This window comes from Mastigoproctus giganteus, chromosome 14, assembly GCF_048544385.1.
Source record: "Mastigoproctus giganteus isolate SK-2022 chromosome 14, ASM4854438v1, whole genome shotgun sequence".
Lineage (NCBI taxonomy): Eukaryota > Metazoa > Arthropoda > Arachnida > Uropygi > Thelyphonidae > Mastigoproctus > Mastigoproctus giganteus.
This window is the reverse complement of record NC_143588.1, coordinates 10,264,672-10,284,783: the sequence shown is the minus strand read 5'-3', so window position 1 is coordinate 10,284,783 and position 20,112 is coordinate 10,264,672. Positions and strand designations below refer to the sequence as shown.

Below are 20,112 nucleotides of genomic sequence, written 5' to 3'. Positions count from 1 at the left end.
CATAAGGTGCAAAGAAGCCTGAGGCTTATGCAGCACCAGTCAAAAAAAAAATTTCTGAACTACCGAGCGAGAGAGAGAGAGAGAGAAAAGGAATCACCAAGGAAGAGAAGAATGATGATATCCAGCTCAGGACTCTGGGTGTGCCAAGCCCATACTCACCAGATGGGGTTAATTGTCAGACAAGAACAAATTTCTTCACAAACCCATGTTGTGTCTGAAGTATAACTGCGTTCTTGTCTGGATGCTTCTGCATTACTTCTTTAACCAGTGACTTCATTACTTTTCCTGGAACAGAAGTTAAGCTAGCAGGTGTGTAGTTAATCATGTCATCTTTTGATTCCCCTTTGTGAATTGGGGATACATTTGTCAGGAACCTTAGCAGAAGGACCAACAGTTGAAACCTCAATATCAAGCAGACCAGCATGATTTATCCCCTTCCTTTTAGTGTTTATATAAGTAAAAAGGACTTTACTGTTTTTCTTTGCATTCCAAGAATTTCGCATAAGCTGACAGCTTTCCTAACCTCTCTTTGACGTGATTATGGACTAGTTTATGTCTACCATAGGCCCCTGTGTTGATTGATAATTTATATGCATTCCTTGCATTTTTCTTCTCTGCCAGGAGTCTCTTCAGTTCATCTGATATCCATTTAGGCCTAGGCCTTAAACAGTATTTCTTAGCTGGTGTGAATGATTATTTCCTTAAATGCTCCTCATTTAGAATTTGTTGTTGGTACCATCATCAGTTGGTCCCAATGCATATAGAATTTAAAAACTGTCTGAGACCACTCTAGTCACCTTTAACAAAAGCAAAGCCTCTTCACTTTGCCCTTGATGGTAGTTCAATCCTCAAGTCAATCCCACATCAATACATTGATATGGGATTGACTATTGATGTACTGTCACCTTTAATTTCTTTAATCTTAATAAGCATCCATCCAATGCATGAACAATCACTACTGATAATCAGATCAAGAGTATTATTATTACTCCCTCTGCTTGCCTCTATAACATGCTTCTGCTAAAGAAAACAATCATCCAATAAATCCACCAAAATCTTGCTAGTGTGTGAATTATTAATTTCCAGTCAATATCTGGAAAGTTAAAAATCGCCAATTATATGACTATCTGATTTACTGGCCCAGTCTATTTCTTTGTACACTTATTCGTTGTACCAGCACACTTGTACATTTTAATTTTCTCAGTGTCTTATGTTACACCAAACTGACTCAACATTGCAATTGCCACCCATGTCATGTGCTTCTTAACTAAAATCATAACGATTTCTGTCCCTGTTGTACATATTGTACTCCACATATTCAAATTCTGGATCCCTTATATCTGAGTGACAGCATGTCTCTGTCACTCAGATATAAATACCTCACAGTAGTACTTAGTACCATGCTTGGTTTGGAGGTTGAGAAGATGAAAGATACAGTCAGTCCTCGTATAGCATGATAGTTGTGTTCTTAGAAACCCTCAATCAATGAAAAATCGTGCAATATAAACAACAGGCCCTATGGAAAAAATAGGGTTAGGTGCCGACCACCCAAGATTGAACACACATTTGTAACCAAAACATTACCAAACACAATAAATTATCGTAATAAAATACTAAGTATTTTATTACTACTATTACATAATAAAATATTGATAATGCTTTTGCTTCTATCGTAAGCAAACTTGTTTTTTGTTTGATTTTCTAACAAAACAGATGACAACCGTTCCATTTCTTCCAATTCTTTGTGTCTTAATATAATGGATTTTAATTACACTGAGTTGTTCCTGCTATGAAAGTTGTTTTTATGCATCTGTCTAATTCTCAGCATTGCTTCATTTAGGCCTGTAGCACGTGCAATATCACATGGTCTTTCGTTTCGCTCAAAGTGTTTCACAATTTCATATTTTTTCTCTATCGACAGAGGCGGACTGGCCATAAGCTTTGCCGGGGAAATTCCGGTGGGCCGGAGGCCAGCATGATTTTGGCCATAAACAGTATGAGGCCACTACACATTTTCCCGGGTAAGAATTTTTGACCCAGTCTGCCTCTGTTTATCGATATTGCTTTTCTTTTTCTCTCTGAATCTGCAGCGTCTTCACCAGGACACTTCCTTTTCACACCTTTTTAAGTATTTTACTCATTTTTAGGCAACAAAGCACAATTACAAAATGAGGAGGCATGATTAATACAAATAAACAAAGCTGTGCGCATGTAGCAACTCAAATAAACAACACCGTAAAGGCAGATACACTATTAACACCTCACATTTTACTGAAGCACATTTCATGGGGTTAATACCATAAAACAATAAAAACAATTTCCAGTTGCGTTTGTGCTAGTGGAATCTGTTATAAACTCGATCTAATTGCACTTGCGATAATACCGATAGCTGGAATTGTGGGTTTTTACCTTTTTATGGTGAAATGTGTCTCCCCTTCACTGATATTAAAAAAAAAAAAAAAAAATACATTTTCAGAACCTTCTCTTCATTCCTATCGTGTTTCGTTCAGTTAGGGTGATTCTGTGTTCGACTGCCATTTCTTGTAAACACAAAGGTGAATCGTGCATAAGCGAATTCAGTTCGTGTTATATACGATATCATTCACCTATTTATAAATCGTGCATGATCGAATTCGGGTAGTGTAAACATGTGTTATATGAGGACTGACTAGATAGAATGAATCAGAGCTGTACTACTCAATATGTTCTACGTTGATAATAATATTAGTAAAAATAATAAGAGGAGTTTACCTCAATATAGTGCATAGACACTTCACTATGATACCCTCCAGAAATTAAAACGGAAAAAAGAAAAAAAATCGACAACTTACCGGTACATTAGAGTAAAATATAAATAATTAAATAATCAATTTAACACAATTCAAATCAATTTAAAACAATTAAAAATCAAATTAACGCAATTAAAAGAATCTAACGAAAATATTCAAAACGATTTTCCTTCTTTTTTTCGTTATTTTGAATATTTTCGTTAGATTCTTTTAATTGCGTTAATTTGATTTTAAATTGTTTTAAATTGATTTGAATTGTGTTAAATTGATTATTTAATTATTTATATTTTACTCTAATGTACCGGTAAGTTGTCGATTGTTTCGTTTTTTCCCGTTTTAATTTCTGGAGGGTATCATACAGAAGTGTTCTACGCACTATACTGAGGTAAACTCCTCTTATTATTTTTACTAATGAGGACTGACTGTATTTTTTCAGATTAGAATTGAACTTCTGTACACTGTAATTTTTAGGAAATACATATGAAGGAAGGTTGTTACAGAAAATGGCAATTAAATGAATAAATCAGGAAGATGAAAAGTTGGTTCTGCAAGTTTGAAGTTGGACAGTAAATGTATGTTGACTGGTGGCAGCATGTGTTCGGAATGTTTTCAAAAAGAAAGCAGGAATTATAGAAGCCAATTCAGAAGAACAGAACCCCATGAGTATCTGTAGAAGAGGCATGCAGCAGAAACAGTACGTCTATGGGACAGCGAGTGAAGAGACTGTTAGAGATGAGTCATTAATTAACCTAACTGCCCTCTTCTGAATGGAATCAAGAAGCCTGAGAGGTTTTGGGGGAACCGCCCCAGATGTGGGAAAAATATTCCATGGTAGGCTGGATTTGTGATTTATACTGAATGAACAGCTGTTTCGAAGAAAAGTAATGCCGAGAGCAAAAGAGAAAACCAAGTTTTTTAGATGGAGAGGAAGCAATATTTGTAATGTGCTTGCGCCAAGAGAGATTAGAAGTCAGGGTAATCCCCAAAGGAGATATATCATCTTGCCTAGAAATCGGAGTGTCACCAAAGATAAGCATAGGAGCAGAAGAATCGATTTTGGGAGGTATGAGACAAGACTGAGTTTTAGAAGGATTGAAATCAACTAAGTTGTCTTTGCCCCACGGAAGAATTACCTGGAGATCTGCATTTAAGGAATTGGTAGCAGATTTTCGAGAAGTTGAAGCTGATTGAGCAGGGCAAGTTTTCTCAAAATGGAAAGTGGAATGCAATGTGCTATCATCGGCAAAACTATAGATAGAATTTCCAGTCAATGGAAGAAGGTCATTAATATACAAGAGGAAAAGAGTGGGGGGGAAGAACTGAACCTTGGGGGACACCAGCATTAGTGAAGAAGTTAGAAGACAGAGAGCCATCTACCATCACCCTCAGTGAGCGATCAGAGAGAAAACTGGATAACCAATTACAAAAAACAGTTGGCAAACCATAAGATGGAAGCTTGTTTCAAAGACCTTTATGCCAAACATGATCGAAAGCTTTTGAGATGTCAAGAGAAACTGCTTGGGTTTCACCAAGCTTTTCCAATGAATTTTTCGATAAATGGGTAACATAAGCCAGGATATCACCAGTGAATCGACACTGATGCAATCCATACTGGCATTCATTGATAAGACGGAAGGTTTCTAGGTAATTTAAGAGTTGGCAGTTAATTGATTTCTCCATTACTTTCGAAAGAGAAGAAGCAATTGCAATAGGACGATAATTGGATGGGAGGGATCTGTCACCCTTTTTATGAACTCGCTGGATATGAGCAAATTTCCAAGCAGAAGGAAAAACACCCTTGGAATAAGAAAGTGAAAAAAGGTGGCAAAGAACAGGAGTAATTTCAGGAGCACAGGTTTTGAGAACAAGTAGGAAATACCATCAGGACCTTAGCATCAAGATTCATCAAAATCCTTCTGACATCCTTTTGACGGAAGACCACAGGAGGCATTGAATGGAGCATGTTGAGAATGGTGGGAGGTGTTTTACCAAGATCATTAATACACAAGTTGGAAGTAAAATGGGATGCTAGCAGGTCAGCTTTATCCTTGGCTGAAGTGACAATAGAACCATCTGGTTTTGACAGAGGTTGGAGCAGAGATGGGCAAAAGTTGCAGCCAATAGCTATAGCAAGAGACCAGAATGCTCAGCTACCATTAGGGCAAGAACCAAGTTTTATACTCTTAGCCTGTTCAAAATCTAGTTTGGACTGATTAATAACTGCTTTACAATTATTGCTAGCTTTGGTGTTGACAGAAAAAATGAAACTGAAGAATTGAAAACAAGCCAATTACAATATGCAACATTCTTCTCATGAAAAGCCTTAGCACATTTATTGGAAAACCAAGGTTTAGATAAAGGATGAAATTTTAAAGTGGAGTGTGGAATAAAGAATTCCATTCCTACAAGAATAATTTCACTGACACGATCTGAGCAAATGTTGACATCAGAAGGTTTCAAACAGTAATCTGACCAAGGAAAAGAAGAAAATAAATCTCGCAGGTCATCCCATTTTGCATTCTTGTAATGCTAAACAACATGAGGTTGGGAATAGGCATGAGATAAAGGCTCCATTGGAGAAGAGACAATCACCAAGTTGTGATCTGAGATGCCTAAAGGACCACCACTTCGACAGTGTTCTTAGAAGGGTTGTTTGTGAGAAAAAGATCAAGCGTATTGGCTGTATGGTTAGGATTGTCCGGTATTCTGGTAGGTAAATGAAAATCTGTGTGAGATCATTAGTAATTGCAAAAGCCTCAGCATCTTGACCAGCTGGGTCTGTATAACTAGAGAATGGAAGCCAGCTGGAGTTGTGAACATTAAAATCACCAAGGAAAATTACCTCACTATTAGGAAAGTTAGACAGGAGAAAGTCAAGTTGCAAAGAGAGGAAGTCAAAGTGCTCCAAGTGATTAGTGGAGTTGGGAGAACGGTAGAGACAGAATGGGTCTCGGGCTTCCTTTCACCGTGTGGCTAATAATAATAAGACAAAGTGGTTATCAATGTGTACTACTCTTCATGGACTAATATTATTAGTGGAGTTCCTCAAGTTTCAGTTCCATTGGAGTTTTGAATATTTATCAATTATGTTGTTGAAGGTATAACAGGCTTAATGTCTTAAGTTTGCAGATGATACAAAGGTTTACAGGATGGTGAACAATAGTCACTAGGGTGAGCTACTGTAGCAAGATCTAGGAAATTGGGTTAATGGGCTGAGAAATGGCAGTAGAGGTTCAACTTTCACAAATGCAATGTTGAACCTCTTGTAACTCCAGAGAAACTTATCAATTGTGTGGTAACTCAGGGTATGAGCCTGGGGGTAATTGTACAGTCAGACATGGCACACTATGGACATAGATGCCGATGGGCCTAAGAAATCCCCAAACAAACAGACAGACATGAAATTTTCTGAGCAGTGTAGATATGCTGCCAGGACAGCTCATGGGGTTTTGTCAATCATGTACAGAAACTTTGCTAGTAGGGATAAGGAGGCAATTATCCCTTTGTATAAGGCCATGGTTAGGCAGCATCCTGAGTACTGTATACACATCTGGAGGCCTTACTTTAGGAATGATGTAGACCTTCTGGAATGGATGTAGAGAAGGGCAACCAAATTGGTGAAGGGAACAAAAGGGTGCTCTTACCTAGAAAGGCTTCAGTTCTGCAAATTGCAGCATCTCGAGACCAGGCACCTGCAGGGAGATCTGATTGAGGTGTTTAAAACCTTGAATGGATTCAGTAAGCTGGATGTTAATAGTATTCTTCCACTTGCTGAGACTACACTCATGAAGGGGCACAAATTCAAGTTGAGGAAGGATGGTTGGAGGATAGATGTGCAGAAGTTTGCCTTCAGTCAGAGGGTGGTTGATTGTTGGAACAGGCTTCCATCTGTTGTTGTGGAAGTGCATGGGTTGAATGAATTCAAGGGAGAACTAGTTAAATTCTTGGAAGGTGTATGGATGGGTGAACTTTTTTTTTGGCTGATGCTATATAAGCTTGCTTTCTTGCATCATTTACCATTACTACTACTACTACTACTACTACAACAACAACAGATGAATTTGACAGAATGAGGTAGAGAGATTTTAAGCCAGAGAAGATCGAAATGAGGACATTCCAAATTACCAAGTCTCTGACAGGGAATATCGGAACGGACATATGCACAAATACCACCTTTGAGGCGAAAGGAATCATACAGAGAATAATTTGGGCAACTGAGCTGAGAAGTAATTGAATCAACCGATAACTGAGATTCTGTCAGAAAAGGTACATGGGGTTTGGCAGACAGTAAGTGGAAATGAACATCATTGAGATTTGAACTGAGATCACTTATATTTGTGAAATATACCAGGAAGTGTTTGGGAGGTTTAGATCTTTTTGCAGATAAGCTTGCTCTGTTATTTTGACAATTCATGGTGTATTCAATAGTAAGAAAAAGTGGGAGAAGGGACATGCTGTATGAAGTAATGAAATTTTTGGATATGGCATACACATGGTAAGAATATAGCCAGATGCTCGACATAACGTGGCATTGACAATGCCCCCCACATACACACTACTCTGACTCCCTCCAATCACTATCTGGCAGAGTAGAGGTAGCAAGATTATACACTAGCTGATCCAGAAGCCTCCTAGAAAGTTACCAATAGGTTTGGTCCGGCGTACTAACTAGCGGCCAAGCTGCAAACGCCGTTTTAGAGCTGTACCCTTGAAATGTACAAAAGTTTGGATCTCACCATGATGTCCATCATAACCCCAAAAGACATCAGTCATACTTCATGATGGAGAGATGGGGAAGGGTTGACCAGAACTTGAGGAGTGGGATGGATACCCTCGAAGGAATTGAAAGTATGTTATGAAATATATTCATGCCAAATCACCAATAAAAAGGTTCTATGTATTGTATGTCAGAAAGTAGAAATTCTCTAGCTAAATGTAAAAATAAACTAATGAACATGACTAGGACTATAACACTGTATTGAATACAACTTAACATGTTAATTAGATCAGTAAAACAGCTAAATTTTTCAAAAAACTTACCCATTTTCATGAGCACAAAATTCTTTGACTTCAATATCAACTAGATATATTTCTAGTGGTCTAATTTCAATAAAATTTGATAAATCTTGAAAAATTTTTCTATTAGAGCCAAATATAAAATTTCACGGAAATCCACCCTATGGGAGATGTGTTATTATTTCTTTGTCTGGGGAAAAAGAAATAATTGCCAGGTCGTAATGAAATTTCTGTTTTAACAAAATTTAAAATAGATTGACAAACCTGGATAGATCCCATCCACCTGGGGTGGATGGGATCTATCCAGTTATATTAAAGGAGGCGGCAAAGCAACTAAGCAAACCCTTAGCCATAATTATGAGAGCATCCTTGGACTCAGGGGAGTTTCCCACGGACTGGAGATGTGCAAATGAATCCCCAATTCACAAAGGGGGATCGAAGGGTGACACGAGTAATTACAGACCAGTTAGTTTAACTTCTGTTCCGGGTAAAATAATGGAGTCGCTGGTTAAAGATGCATTGCAGGATCATCTAGACAAGACTGCAGCAATAACTCAGACACAGCATGGGTTTGTTAAGGGAAAGTCTTGTCTGACAAATTTGATAGGATATTATGATGTGGTTACAAAGGAACTGGATGCAAAAAATAATTTTGATATCATATATTTGGATTTCAGGAAAGCTTTTGACACTGTTGCGCATGGAAGACTATTGTACAAATTGGAGCAGATTGGTATTAAGGGTAAGTTGCTACAATGGATAAAAGGATGGTTAAGTGGGAGAAGACAGAGGGTGGGTGCTGCTCTTCTTGGATTAATGTTATTAGTGGAGTCCCACAGGGTTCGGTGTTAGGTCCACTGTTGTTTTGTATATTTATCAATGATATTGATGAAGGTATATCAGGCTTAATGTCGAAGTTTGCAGATGATACAAAGGTTGGCAGGGTTGTTAATGACAGTAATGGCAGTGTGCTACTGCAACAGGATCTAGATAATTTGGGCAGATGGGCTAAGTGGCAACTGAAGTTTAACCTTGACAAATGCAAAGTACTGCATATGGGTAGAAGTAACCCCAGAGAAACGTACCAACTGTGTGGTACTACACTTAAGGTGGTAGAAAATGAAAAAGACCTGGGAGTAATTGTGCAGTCAGATATGAAGTTCTCTGAGCAATGTAGACAGGCTGCCAGGGCACGTCATGGGGTTTTGTCAATGATATATAGGAATTTTGCTAGCAGGGAAAAGGAGGTGATTATCCCTCTGTATAAGGCAGTGGTCAGGCCACGCCTTGAGTACTGCGTACAGGTCTGGAGGCCTCATTTTAGGAAGGATGTAGATTTACTTGAGTGTGTACAGAGAAGGGCAACAAGATTGGTGAGGGGAAGGAAGGGATCCTCTTACCAAGAGAGGCTTAAGTTCTGCAAATTGCAGTGGCTGGAGACTAGGCACCTGCGCGGTGATCTGATTGAGGTTTATAAGGCCTTGAATGGGTTGAGCACGCTGAATTCTGATGGGATCCTTCCACTTGTTCAGATTACGAACCTAAGGGGGCATAAACTCAAATTAAGAAAAGACAGATGTAGAATAGATGTGCGGAAATTTGCCTTTAGCCAGCGGGTGGTTAATTGCTGGAACAAACTTCCATCTGTCGTTCTGGAAGTTGATAGGGTGAATAAATTTAAGGAGGAACTGGACAGGCATTTGGAGGGAATGGTGTGATTTTTTTTTTTTTTTTTTGGCTGATGCTGCATAAGCTCATACATTTGCTTTCTTGCATCACATGCCACTACTACTACTACTACTCTCTAAAACAGCCAAACATGAAATTTTATAAAAATCCATCCACTGAGAATCAAAGTTAGTGATGCACAAGTACATCTTGTGCACAAGAACAGATGCTTTAAACATATTACACACCTATAAAAAACACACCTGATAAAAGAAATAAAAAAATCTTCGCTTCTTTTTTATTCAACAATTTTCTTTTCTTCCATAATTACAGACATAACAGAGATGATCACATACTAAAAAAAAAATCATCAATCAATGAGATTTAATCTTCTCTTTTATTTAATCTTCTCTTTTAATCTTCTCTTTTATTATTACCCTGTTACATTTGCTAGACTATTTTCTATGCAAAATAGTTACATCTAACTCTTACTGTATTACACTCTGACTACTGTTACAATTAAAATTCACTACTTAATTTTGTTTCTCCATTGAAGAAATGCACTATCATAACAATATAGATGCATATAGAAAAATCGGCATTTCTTAATTGTCTATTGCTCGTTCCCCTAAGTGGTAAAAATACTCTCATACCATCTGCGAGACATTTTCATGTTTTAATAATAAAAATATATTAGTTTTTAACTTTTTACTGAATTTAAAATGGTGTTTATTGTTTTGATTGCGCTTCGCAAATGGTTGTGGTTCTGCTGTGTTTGTGCTCCTGAAAATGTGAGCTAAATGAATGATTTCCGACGAATATTGTGCATCACATCTATCAAGAAAGAAACGGTTTTGGAAAGATAGTTTTCATGCTATAACGAATGATTATGCTTCCTTTCTACAAGGTATCTCAGATCGTTTCTGTAGGTGCCCCAGAAGCTGGGAAGTATCAACGAAAGGATTACTCCCTCACAGTATAACCAAGGTCAGTCACTTTACTGTTTTTGTCCAATAACAGCATGCAAGGTCACCTGCCTTTGTTCTTATGAAGAGGACTGTGCCTTCAAAAGATCCTCTGCTAGTTAATCTGCAGTGGTGTGAAATCCAGTACTGTTGCTTAAATGTTGTTTAAATTTAGGAATGTTGCTAGGAATTGCCTGTTGCTTAAATTAGGAATCTACTAAGCATATCTTTAAAATTCACTTCGTTGAATGAATTCTGAAGAATTTTAACTAAAATTCAGATATGTTTAGTACAAAATTATTTCAGATAGCAATAATTCTACTGTATATCTCATACTTTGTATATTATACATTTTTTATATTTTTCATCTCAAAAGAAATTCTGTGTACTTATTGTTCTGCAAGTGCAACTTATTTGCCAATTGTGCAAAAATAAATGCAAAGACTTCCTTCAATGCAATGTGGTCTTGTGTACTGCATTAAATGCATAGATATATCAACAGCGAACTGGAAAAATGTCACAGGCAACGATCGACTCATGGAAGGGCCCCTGTTGTATAAATCACAGGTAATCAAAGAAAAAGCAGATGAAACGTGAAAATAACTTAGGATCCAGCCCAGCTGATCCCTCAAGCCCTCCCGATGGCGAACTGTCCCTTATCAGTGTTTCAACTGTCCCTTATCATCAATGAATACTCAGCAGAGTGGGCTATCCGAAGCCTATACCTCATGACGTGACATCAGAGCAGACAAATCACTCCTCCTCTCACCTCCTTAACCAAGAAGTTTCACAAGATGAAAATCCAAATGAGCTGACCACAAAACTCATTTTTCAAATCTTAAAGACACTCACAAATCCATGACAGTCTCTCTTCTTGATGAAACTAAAAAAATCAGATTGGAAAATGCGCAATTGCGTGAATTTAATTAGATTTTACTACAGAAAATTTCAGATTTGACAGATCTTATTGGAAACTCCAGCAGATCATTAAGTCCTACATACAATTTGACAAAACCCATGGAAAATTCTACTTTTTAGCCAACCCCCTGATCCTGTTGTAGAAGCCACTTACGCATCTATTATAAAGCAACCTCCATACCGTCCAGTATATGCTCCTGTCACCAGTCAGTCTCAGAAAACATCTAAGGATGTCAATCGAACTGCAAATCCACCCCTAGAAGATGTCATTTCCTCTAGGTGGCAGACAGATCTCATTGGAAGACAGCAGAATCTATCTGCCTCTAATGACACAGGCAGACATCAACATCCTCCTCCTTTTGTGGGAACAGCCACCAACTCTACAATCAGAGCAGTCCCCAGAACCAAAAGTTCGACCAGGGGTATTTTTGTCTCGAGACTCGAACCCCAACATTGCAATGCAGAAGTAGAGCAGCACATCAGAACTCAACTGCAGATAGAAGCAAAGGTAATAAAAAATTATTTCTAAACACGAGTTGTACAGCTCTTTCTACATTCAATGTCAGCAAACAGACTTTGATGAATTACTGAAGGACCACTGTTGGCCTGTGGGAACAATCATTCAGCCTTTCTATGTACGACCCCCTCTTCCTGCTCCTAGGTTACCAGCTAGTGACTTAGCTATTGAAACAAGTTAGCATGAATGACAATCCATGCGTTTTTCAGATATTCAGGAATCTCTACAGGAAATAATGTCTACAAATGATTCATCTTTCTCTTCAGCCTCTCAGAATTCGAATGACACTAACTCTTGTGAAAACATCTTTCTACCAACAATTCATGTTTCTGCCAACAATTAAGCCAAACAATTTATGCCTTACTGCAGCATCAAAAGATGCAATTACTGTATTCTATATGATTGCATGCAGTCTCATAAAACATAATGATGAAATCCTCGCTCAACTGACATCATGGAATCTGCATCCAGACCTGATGGTTTTTACTGAGACCTGGTTCTCTCCTGAAGTTTCAATCTAAATTCCAGACTATTCTCTTTTTCAAAGTTGCAGAGGTGATTCAAAAGGTGGTGGAGTTGCTATTTATGTTCATAGTCATCTGGGATGCTCTGCCTTTCCTATCTCAAATCTGCCTCATCAAGCTTTTGAACTCACTTTTATCCACATTGCCTCTTTGGTGATCGGGTGTCTATACCGACCTCCCTCAGCTTCCGTTAACAGCTTCCTTGTAACTCTTGACAATACTATCTCATTTCACAAGCAAATCCCTAAGCCTTCTATCATTGGTGACTTTAATATTAATATTCTTCAAAGCTCTTCCTCTCAGGTGTAAGACCTCCTAGATGTCATTACTACAAATGCCGTCTCTGTTCTTATTGATGAAGATATCCCAACTAGAATGGGAGAGAGTCCCACAATTCCCTTCTTGACTTTGCAATTGGGGAATGCTCTCTCACGTATGCAATACTTGATACAACTATTTCAGATCATCGTCCCATCTTAATGGTAATTGAAAATGAAATAAATGAAGCAGAGATCATGCCCATTTTCAAATCTGTCACTCCAGACTCTCTCAATCTGCTTTATCACGACATGCGGCGGTCAACATGGGATGGAGTGCTTGCTACAAGTGATCCTGAAATTGCAACGAACTGCTTTTTTATGAATATTCTAAATAGCTATGAAAAATACATGTCATATATCAGGAGCCCAGGGAATAAAAAGGTATCAGGAGCCCAGGGAATAAAAAGGTCACCAGGCCAAGAGGGAAAATATGCCTGTTCATCTAAAACAAGATTTGTAATATGTAAAAGAAAAGAGACAACCTTGCAAGAATTGCTAGAGCAACAGGAATCGAGGCAGATAAAATTAAATACACAACATACAGAAACAAAGTCACTGACTGCATTCAGTCAGAGAAAAGAAAATACTATAGTTCTCAACTTACAGGTATCATAAGAAGCTAGAAAAAATGGACAGTTTTGAACAAACTATTACTGGGAAGGAAACTGAAATCACAGAGCTACATTGGTGATGTAGTTGAAAACGAGGTATTCATTTCAGATGACGAGCTAAAAGCTACTGCCTTCTGTAACCATTTTTATATCAAGTGGAAATAACATCTTTCAAGACGAACTTGATTTCAGAGACTGATTTTGAGTACTTGGCAGAATCTGGCAAGTACTCAATCAGAAACTCTTTTTTTTCCTCACTCTCCTCTCCGATCAAGAGATTTTAGAGGCAGGGAATCAACTGAAAGAAAATAGAGCCCCTGGGTTTGATGAAATATCTCCCTCTCTGCTGAAAAAGGTCCTTAGCTCAATTCTTACGCTACTGAAGTATATATTCAATCTCTCCTTTCAATCTGGTAAATTCCCTTCTCAATTCAAAAAAGCAATAATCATGCCTGTTCCAAAGGGAAACTGTTATAACTCTATCAACACTTTTGCCAAATAGCTCTACGCTCAGTTTTTACAAAAATTATTCGAAAAAATTCTTCATAGCAGACTCGTGGGTTTTCTTGAAGAAAATCAGCTCATCCATCAACAACAGTATGCTTATTGCTCCAAACGATCCACTGATCTTGCAATTATTGACTTCTGCTCAAGGATCATTGATAGTCTTGAAAAGGGTCACTATGCTATAGCACTGTTTTTTGACTTAGATTAAAGCTTTTGATTGCATAAACCATAACATCCTACTTAACAAACTCAATAATGTTGGCTTGAGAGGGAAAATTAACCTTCTCCTTGTAGACTACCTTACTGATCAGCTGTTTGTCGTAAGAACAAATCAATCATACTCCGACATCTGCTATTTCTCCAGGGGAGTACCTCAAGGCTCACTTCTTGGATGTATCCTATTGGTACTTTACATCGATGAATTTCTCTCTCTTCTTCCATCTTCTCACCTATTAGCATATGCCAATGATATTTCCATCCTGATCACAGATAAAGACCCTAATCAGCTTCAACTCAAAATCTCTGTCTTGCTCTCTGTGATGCATCATCATCATCATCATCAGCCATTTTCAATCCACTGCAGGATGAAGGCCTCTCCAGCAACTTTCCAGTTCCTTCTGTTTTGAGCACTGGCCATCCATTTACTACTCAAAAACTCATGAATTTCATCTATCCATCTCCGCCTTTGTCTTCCAGGTTTTCTTCTAGCTCCTCTTGGGTACCATTCTGTTATTTTCTTAGTCCATCTGTCATCATGTCTTCGAGCTATGTGTCCTGCCCAAGACCATTTTAGTTCTTTAGTTTTGATAAGAATGTCCTTTACTTGAGTTTGCTGCCTAATCCATGTGTTTCTCTTCTTATCTAACAGTCTGAGTCCCAATATAATTCATTCCATTCTTCGCTGTGTAGTTCTTAGCTTCTCTTCCATTCTTTTGGTGAGTGCCCAAGTTTCACTTCCATAAGTCATGGTGGGGAGTATACATTGATTCATTATTTTACGTTTCAGACAAACTGGGATATTGCTCTTCAATATAAGAATATATTTCCTAAATGCTATCCATCCAAAATTTATTTTTCTCTTGATTTCCAGCCATTTATCATTATTACAGCTAATGACTTGTCCCAGATAAGTATATGAATTCACCTTTTCGTGCTCCTTCAATCATTATGTCCCATTATGGCATACTTTTTCATCATTACTTTTGTTTTAGCCATATTCATCTTTAGTCCAAAATCCTTACTAACTGTGCATAATTGATTAAGATTTTCCTCTAATTCTTTGGGATCGTGGCTTATGACCACAATGTCATCTGCAAATCGTAAATGGTTTAGGTACTCTCCGTTCACATTGACTCCTTTCTGCGACCAGTCTAATCTTCTGAAAGCTTCCTCAAGGGCAGCAGTAAACAGCTTCGGAGATATTGTGTCTCCTTGTCGAACTCCTTTCTCGATTTTAAATTTGCTACTGTCTTTGTCTAGTCTAATAAAGGATGTAGCACTCTCATATATTTTCTTCAAAATCATAATATATGGAGTATCTATGCCTTGTCTTTCCACTGCCCGAAACATTGCCTTATGCTGTATGGAGTCAAATGCCTTTCATAATCCACAAATGCCAGGCATAATGGTGTTTTATATTCATTTGCTTTCTCCATTAGCTGTGATATTACGTGAAGGTGATCCATAGTTGAGAATCCTGTCCTAAAGCCAGCTTGCTCTTTCGGTTGATTCTCATCAAGTATTCTTTCTAATATGTTAGTAATGACCCTTGTGAACAACTTGTAGATATGGGATAACAAGCTAATTGGTCTATAATTTCCAATTTCTGATTTATCTCCTTTCTTATGCAGCAAAACTATGATTGCATTATTCCACTGCTTAGGCATCACACCTTTTCTAATGCACTTTGTGAACAGCCCTGCCAGTTTTTGTGTTATGTCTCTTCCTCCCAATTTTAACAACTCTACAGTAACTTCATCTTCCCCCGGGGCTTTCCGATTCTTCATTTTCTTCAATGCATGTTCTACCTCATCAGGAAGAATATCGGGTATGTCGTATGTGTTGCTACTTTGCAATCCATCTTCCCCACTGCTGGTATCATTCCCTCGCTCCTTGTATAATTCTCTATAGTGGTCTTCTGCTATTTGAATTATGCCTTCTTTGCTGTTTATAAGTACACCATCGCTATTCTTCAGTTTGAGTATCATTTCTCTTTCTGTATTACTGCTCATGGCTGCTGATTTAAATCCTTTGTTTTCCCTTAATGCTTGTTCTACTTTTCTTGTGTTAAATCTTCTTATGTCCTCTCTGAGTCTCTTTCTAATGGCTTTGCATAACTCAGTATACTCAATTTTCTCCCTGTCAGTGTTTTTCTTGCTCTTCATTTGTCGTCTTTGGTTCATCATGGCAAGTGTTTCTTGACTAATTTTTTCTTCTTTGGATTTCTGTTTCCCTATAGGTTTCTTGGGCTTTATCACTTTCAGAAAGTTATAATATTCCTCGTCGATATCTTGGTCCTGAGCAGTCTGCAGAAGCTCAAACTTGTTCTTAAGTTCCAGTACATACTGCTTTTTCTCCTCCTCTGTTATTTCAAAGACCTTTGTATTATTTACTCGAGTCAGTTTTTTCCTTTCCTTTCCTACATCTATATCAAGTGTACATCTTACCATTCTGTGATCACTTCCAACATTTACCTTATTCAGGAAGGTAACATCATTCACAATATATCTTCTGTTAGTGAGGATGAAGTCGATTTCATTAGTTGTTAATCCATTTGGACTCTTCCATGTCACCTTTCTGTTCACCCTTTTCTTGAAAAAAGTGTTCATTACTGACATTCCTTGAGATTCTGCAAATTCCACAAATCTTTCACCTCTTTTATTTCTTTCATCAATTCCAAAATTTCCTATAGTTCCTCTTTCTGCGCTGTTTTGCCTTTTTCCAACCTTAGCATTGAAGTCCCCCATAATAATAGTGTAGTGGGTTTTCTGCTCATCTAGAAGACTCTCAATTTCAGTGTACATTTCTTCAACCTCTTCATCATCATGACTCGATGTTGGTGCATAAATCATTATAATCTTTAGCTTGTACCTCTTAGAAATCTTGAGTATTAGTCTTGACACCCTTGGTGATGTACTTTTGAATTCCAAAATGTTGTTTTTAAAATCTTTATGGACCAGAAACCCAACTCCACCTTCACTCCTTTCACTGTTTCCATTGGTGTACAGCAGATTTCCACTTGATAAACTTATAAGTGATTCATTTCTTCTTCTTGTTTCAGCCAAACAGATGCATAGTTGGCTTCAAAAGAATCAGCTTATACTGAATCCAGAAAAATCAAAATACATGGTGTTTAGAACCAAAAACAAGCCACTAAATATTGATTTAGACATAACATACAAAGAAAAACAACTTGAAACAGTAAATGAAACCAAGTTTCTGGGTATCTGTCTACATGATAAGCTAAGTTGGAGTAAACAGATGATAACTCTACGAAAGAAAACTTCGTCACTAGCAGGAATACTTGCCAGCGCCTCTGCCTGGGTGTCTCCTTCCCTTCTCAGACTAGTATTCCTTTCTTTAATTCAGCTGCATCTCACCTAGGAATCATCTCATGGGGTACCAAGAAAACCTTGCGAGAATCAACTCCATTCTCAATCGATGCATTCATTCAATTTTGGGCCTTCCCTGGAACGCATCAGTTAGTTCGAGATACGTGGAAGTGAGACTCCTCTACCAACTGCTACAGAAAGCAGAGGTGGTATTTGTTTACAATGCATTGGAGACACCAGAGTTTCCCTCTCTTCAGATCCTTTTTCATAACCATAGAAGAAGAAATATCATAAAATCTAAGAAATGAAGCCAACTTGAAGATTTCGCTTTTCTGAAAAGCCATAGGTCAGAAAAGTATAAAATACAGAGGTGCTAAAACCTGGAACAAACTTACTGCAAAAATCAAAAATGTCACTTTACTAAATCAATTCAAGAAACTACTAATTGAACACATCACCGGGGTTTTCTGCTTCAAATTACCTTCCACTCAACTACTGGATTTTAAAAACACCAACATGGAAATAATGTACAAATGTTAAAGGAAGCAGTTGGCAAATAGTTTGTAAATTTCTGTGCAGACATCTCATCATTTTTCTTTTCTCTCCTCATTTAATTGTAAAAATGTTCACAATAATATTAAGTAGTGATGCTTTTCGAAATCTTTTGTAAAGAAATGTACAAAAAACTCCAATTTATTTATATCTTTTCTGTTGAACATTACCTGTACAATTTCAGAACTGTATATTTTTCAATTGTATATTCATCATTTTTTTTAATGGAACACCCCCTAAAAAGTCAATGGCTTATGTGTTCTCCCTCCCTTTTTGCTGTTATCTCCCAAAAAAGTGTAACAAAATAGGGATAAATAAATTATTATTAATTATGATTTTCTTATCTAAGTTACTATTTATCAAACAAATATACACAAGAGAAACAAATGATGATAAAATTTTTCATCATCTGCCAAACTGAAATGTTGTTATTTGGTTTTTAGGAGCATTAGCAAGGCCATATTGCTCTGGGGATATGCGGTGGTCATTCCCTGTCCTTTCCGCATCCTCCGTATTTGGTGGTCACGGGCTCAAACCCCAGTCTAATCAAGAAGCGGGTGCTACGCACTACTGCTCCTGCCCACCTGGCTACGGAGGCACCGCCAAACTGAAATACAGACACTCATGTGGCTTCTAGCAGACATACGAACATCTGTGTTTTTAAAATATTGTTCACAGTAAGCTTTCACTGGCCCATCATAGATACAACAGGAATGGGAGTTTATTAGAAGAAAGATAGACACTTTTGCTAGCCTGATATCTGTTAAATGCCAAACAAAAATTTAATTTCTTGTAATTCATAGTTACGGTATATCAAAATGAAAACAGAATATATATACATTATAATCAGTTAGGGAATACTGGTGGGCAAAAGGGTACACAGGAGGATTTGATTTCATTTGCAAATAAAAAAATAAAAAAGTGAATGTGAATCTGAAATGTTTAACTTAAATTACACTGTGAATGTGTCTGATAAACACATTCACAGTGTAATTTAAGTTAAACATTTCAGATAACTCAGCTTCAAATTAAACCTGTTAGGCAAGGCATACCTGTATTTCAGTACTAATCTAACACAATTTCACAATGCTATAACACACTTCTCCCTTACCATGAGAGCAGCTTAGTTGCCTTTATTCAATTTTATCAGTGCTTTTACCTAGTTTGTGATTTAAGCCGATACTGATCCCAGTATTTGTTGAACTTTGGAATGACATTTTCACACCTGTCTTCATAGCTAAGGGACCATAAATCTTCATAAGTTAAGGCCTGCTTCCTTCCAGTTATAATTACACTTTAAAAAAATAATACATAGAGAAAAATAATCAAACTTGAAAAATTTGAACAATTAAATACAGCAAATATGAGTGTTATTATAATCATTGATTAATATTATGAGCCATAAATAAAACTATCAAATAGATTATCTTGTAAACAAATAACACTGCAATCAATGCTACAATACTACCTAAAAATATTGGCCATAAAGGAAGGACCTCACTATTCACAAAGTTACTTTCCCAAAGAACACCAATGCTAGGAGTTTAATAAACAAATTTGATGAATTTGAGGTATTGCTCAAAACATCAAAGGCAGATATTCTTGGGATATCAGAGACGTGGTGTCAGAGATATAAGGGATGCAGAACTGGAATTTGGGGAGTACGTCTACAGAAAGGATAGACAGAATAGGAAGGGGGAAGGGGTTATGCTATTAGTTATGAAACACATAAAAACCAAGGAAGTGAAGCCAGTCAACATCAGTGGACAGTGCAGAGTTGAGTCACTTTGGTGTGACATAAGCATTGGGAGATCAAAATTGAGAGTAGGAGTGTGCTATAGGCCTAATGACTCTGATGAGTATAATAAGAAACTGTACAGGGAAATAGAATGGGCCAGTAAATCAGAGAGTCTTATAATGGGAGATTTTAATTTCCCAGATATTGACTGGAATTTGGGGGCTGGTCACTCACACACTAGCAGGGCTTTTGTGGATTTATTGGATGATTGTTTTCTACATCAGCATGTTTGGGAGGCAACTAGAGGGAGTAATACTCTTGATTTGATTATCAGCAGTGATTCTTCATGCATTAAGAATCTGCAGATAAATGAACCACTAGGTGGCAGTGATCACAGTGTGCTGAAGTGGGATTTACTCAAAGAGGTAACTACCAT

General features: G+C 37.5%; 1 protein-coding gene across 3 annotated transcripts in view; it reads right to left on the bottom strand.

The window, feature by feature from the left end:
* Positions 1-20,112, bottom strand: part of LOC150074975 (ATP-binding cassette sub-family C member 1-like) — an 889,139-nt gene that overhangs the window by 617,208 nt on the left and 251,819 nt on the right. For 2 of the 3 annotated variants that reach the window (XM_090388347.1, XM_090388348.1), the window contains exon 7: positions 19,098-19,232. The exons of the other annotated variant lie outside the window; for it this stretch is intronic. In XM_090388347.1, the coding sequence (XP_090244473.1) occupies positions 19,098-19,232 (135 nt within the window). The remainder of the gene's footprint in view (positions 1-19,097; positions 19,233-20,112) is intronic. 3 annotated transcript variants of the gene reach the window in all.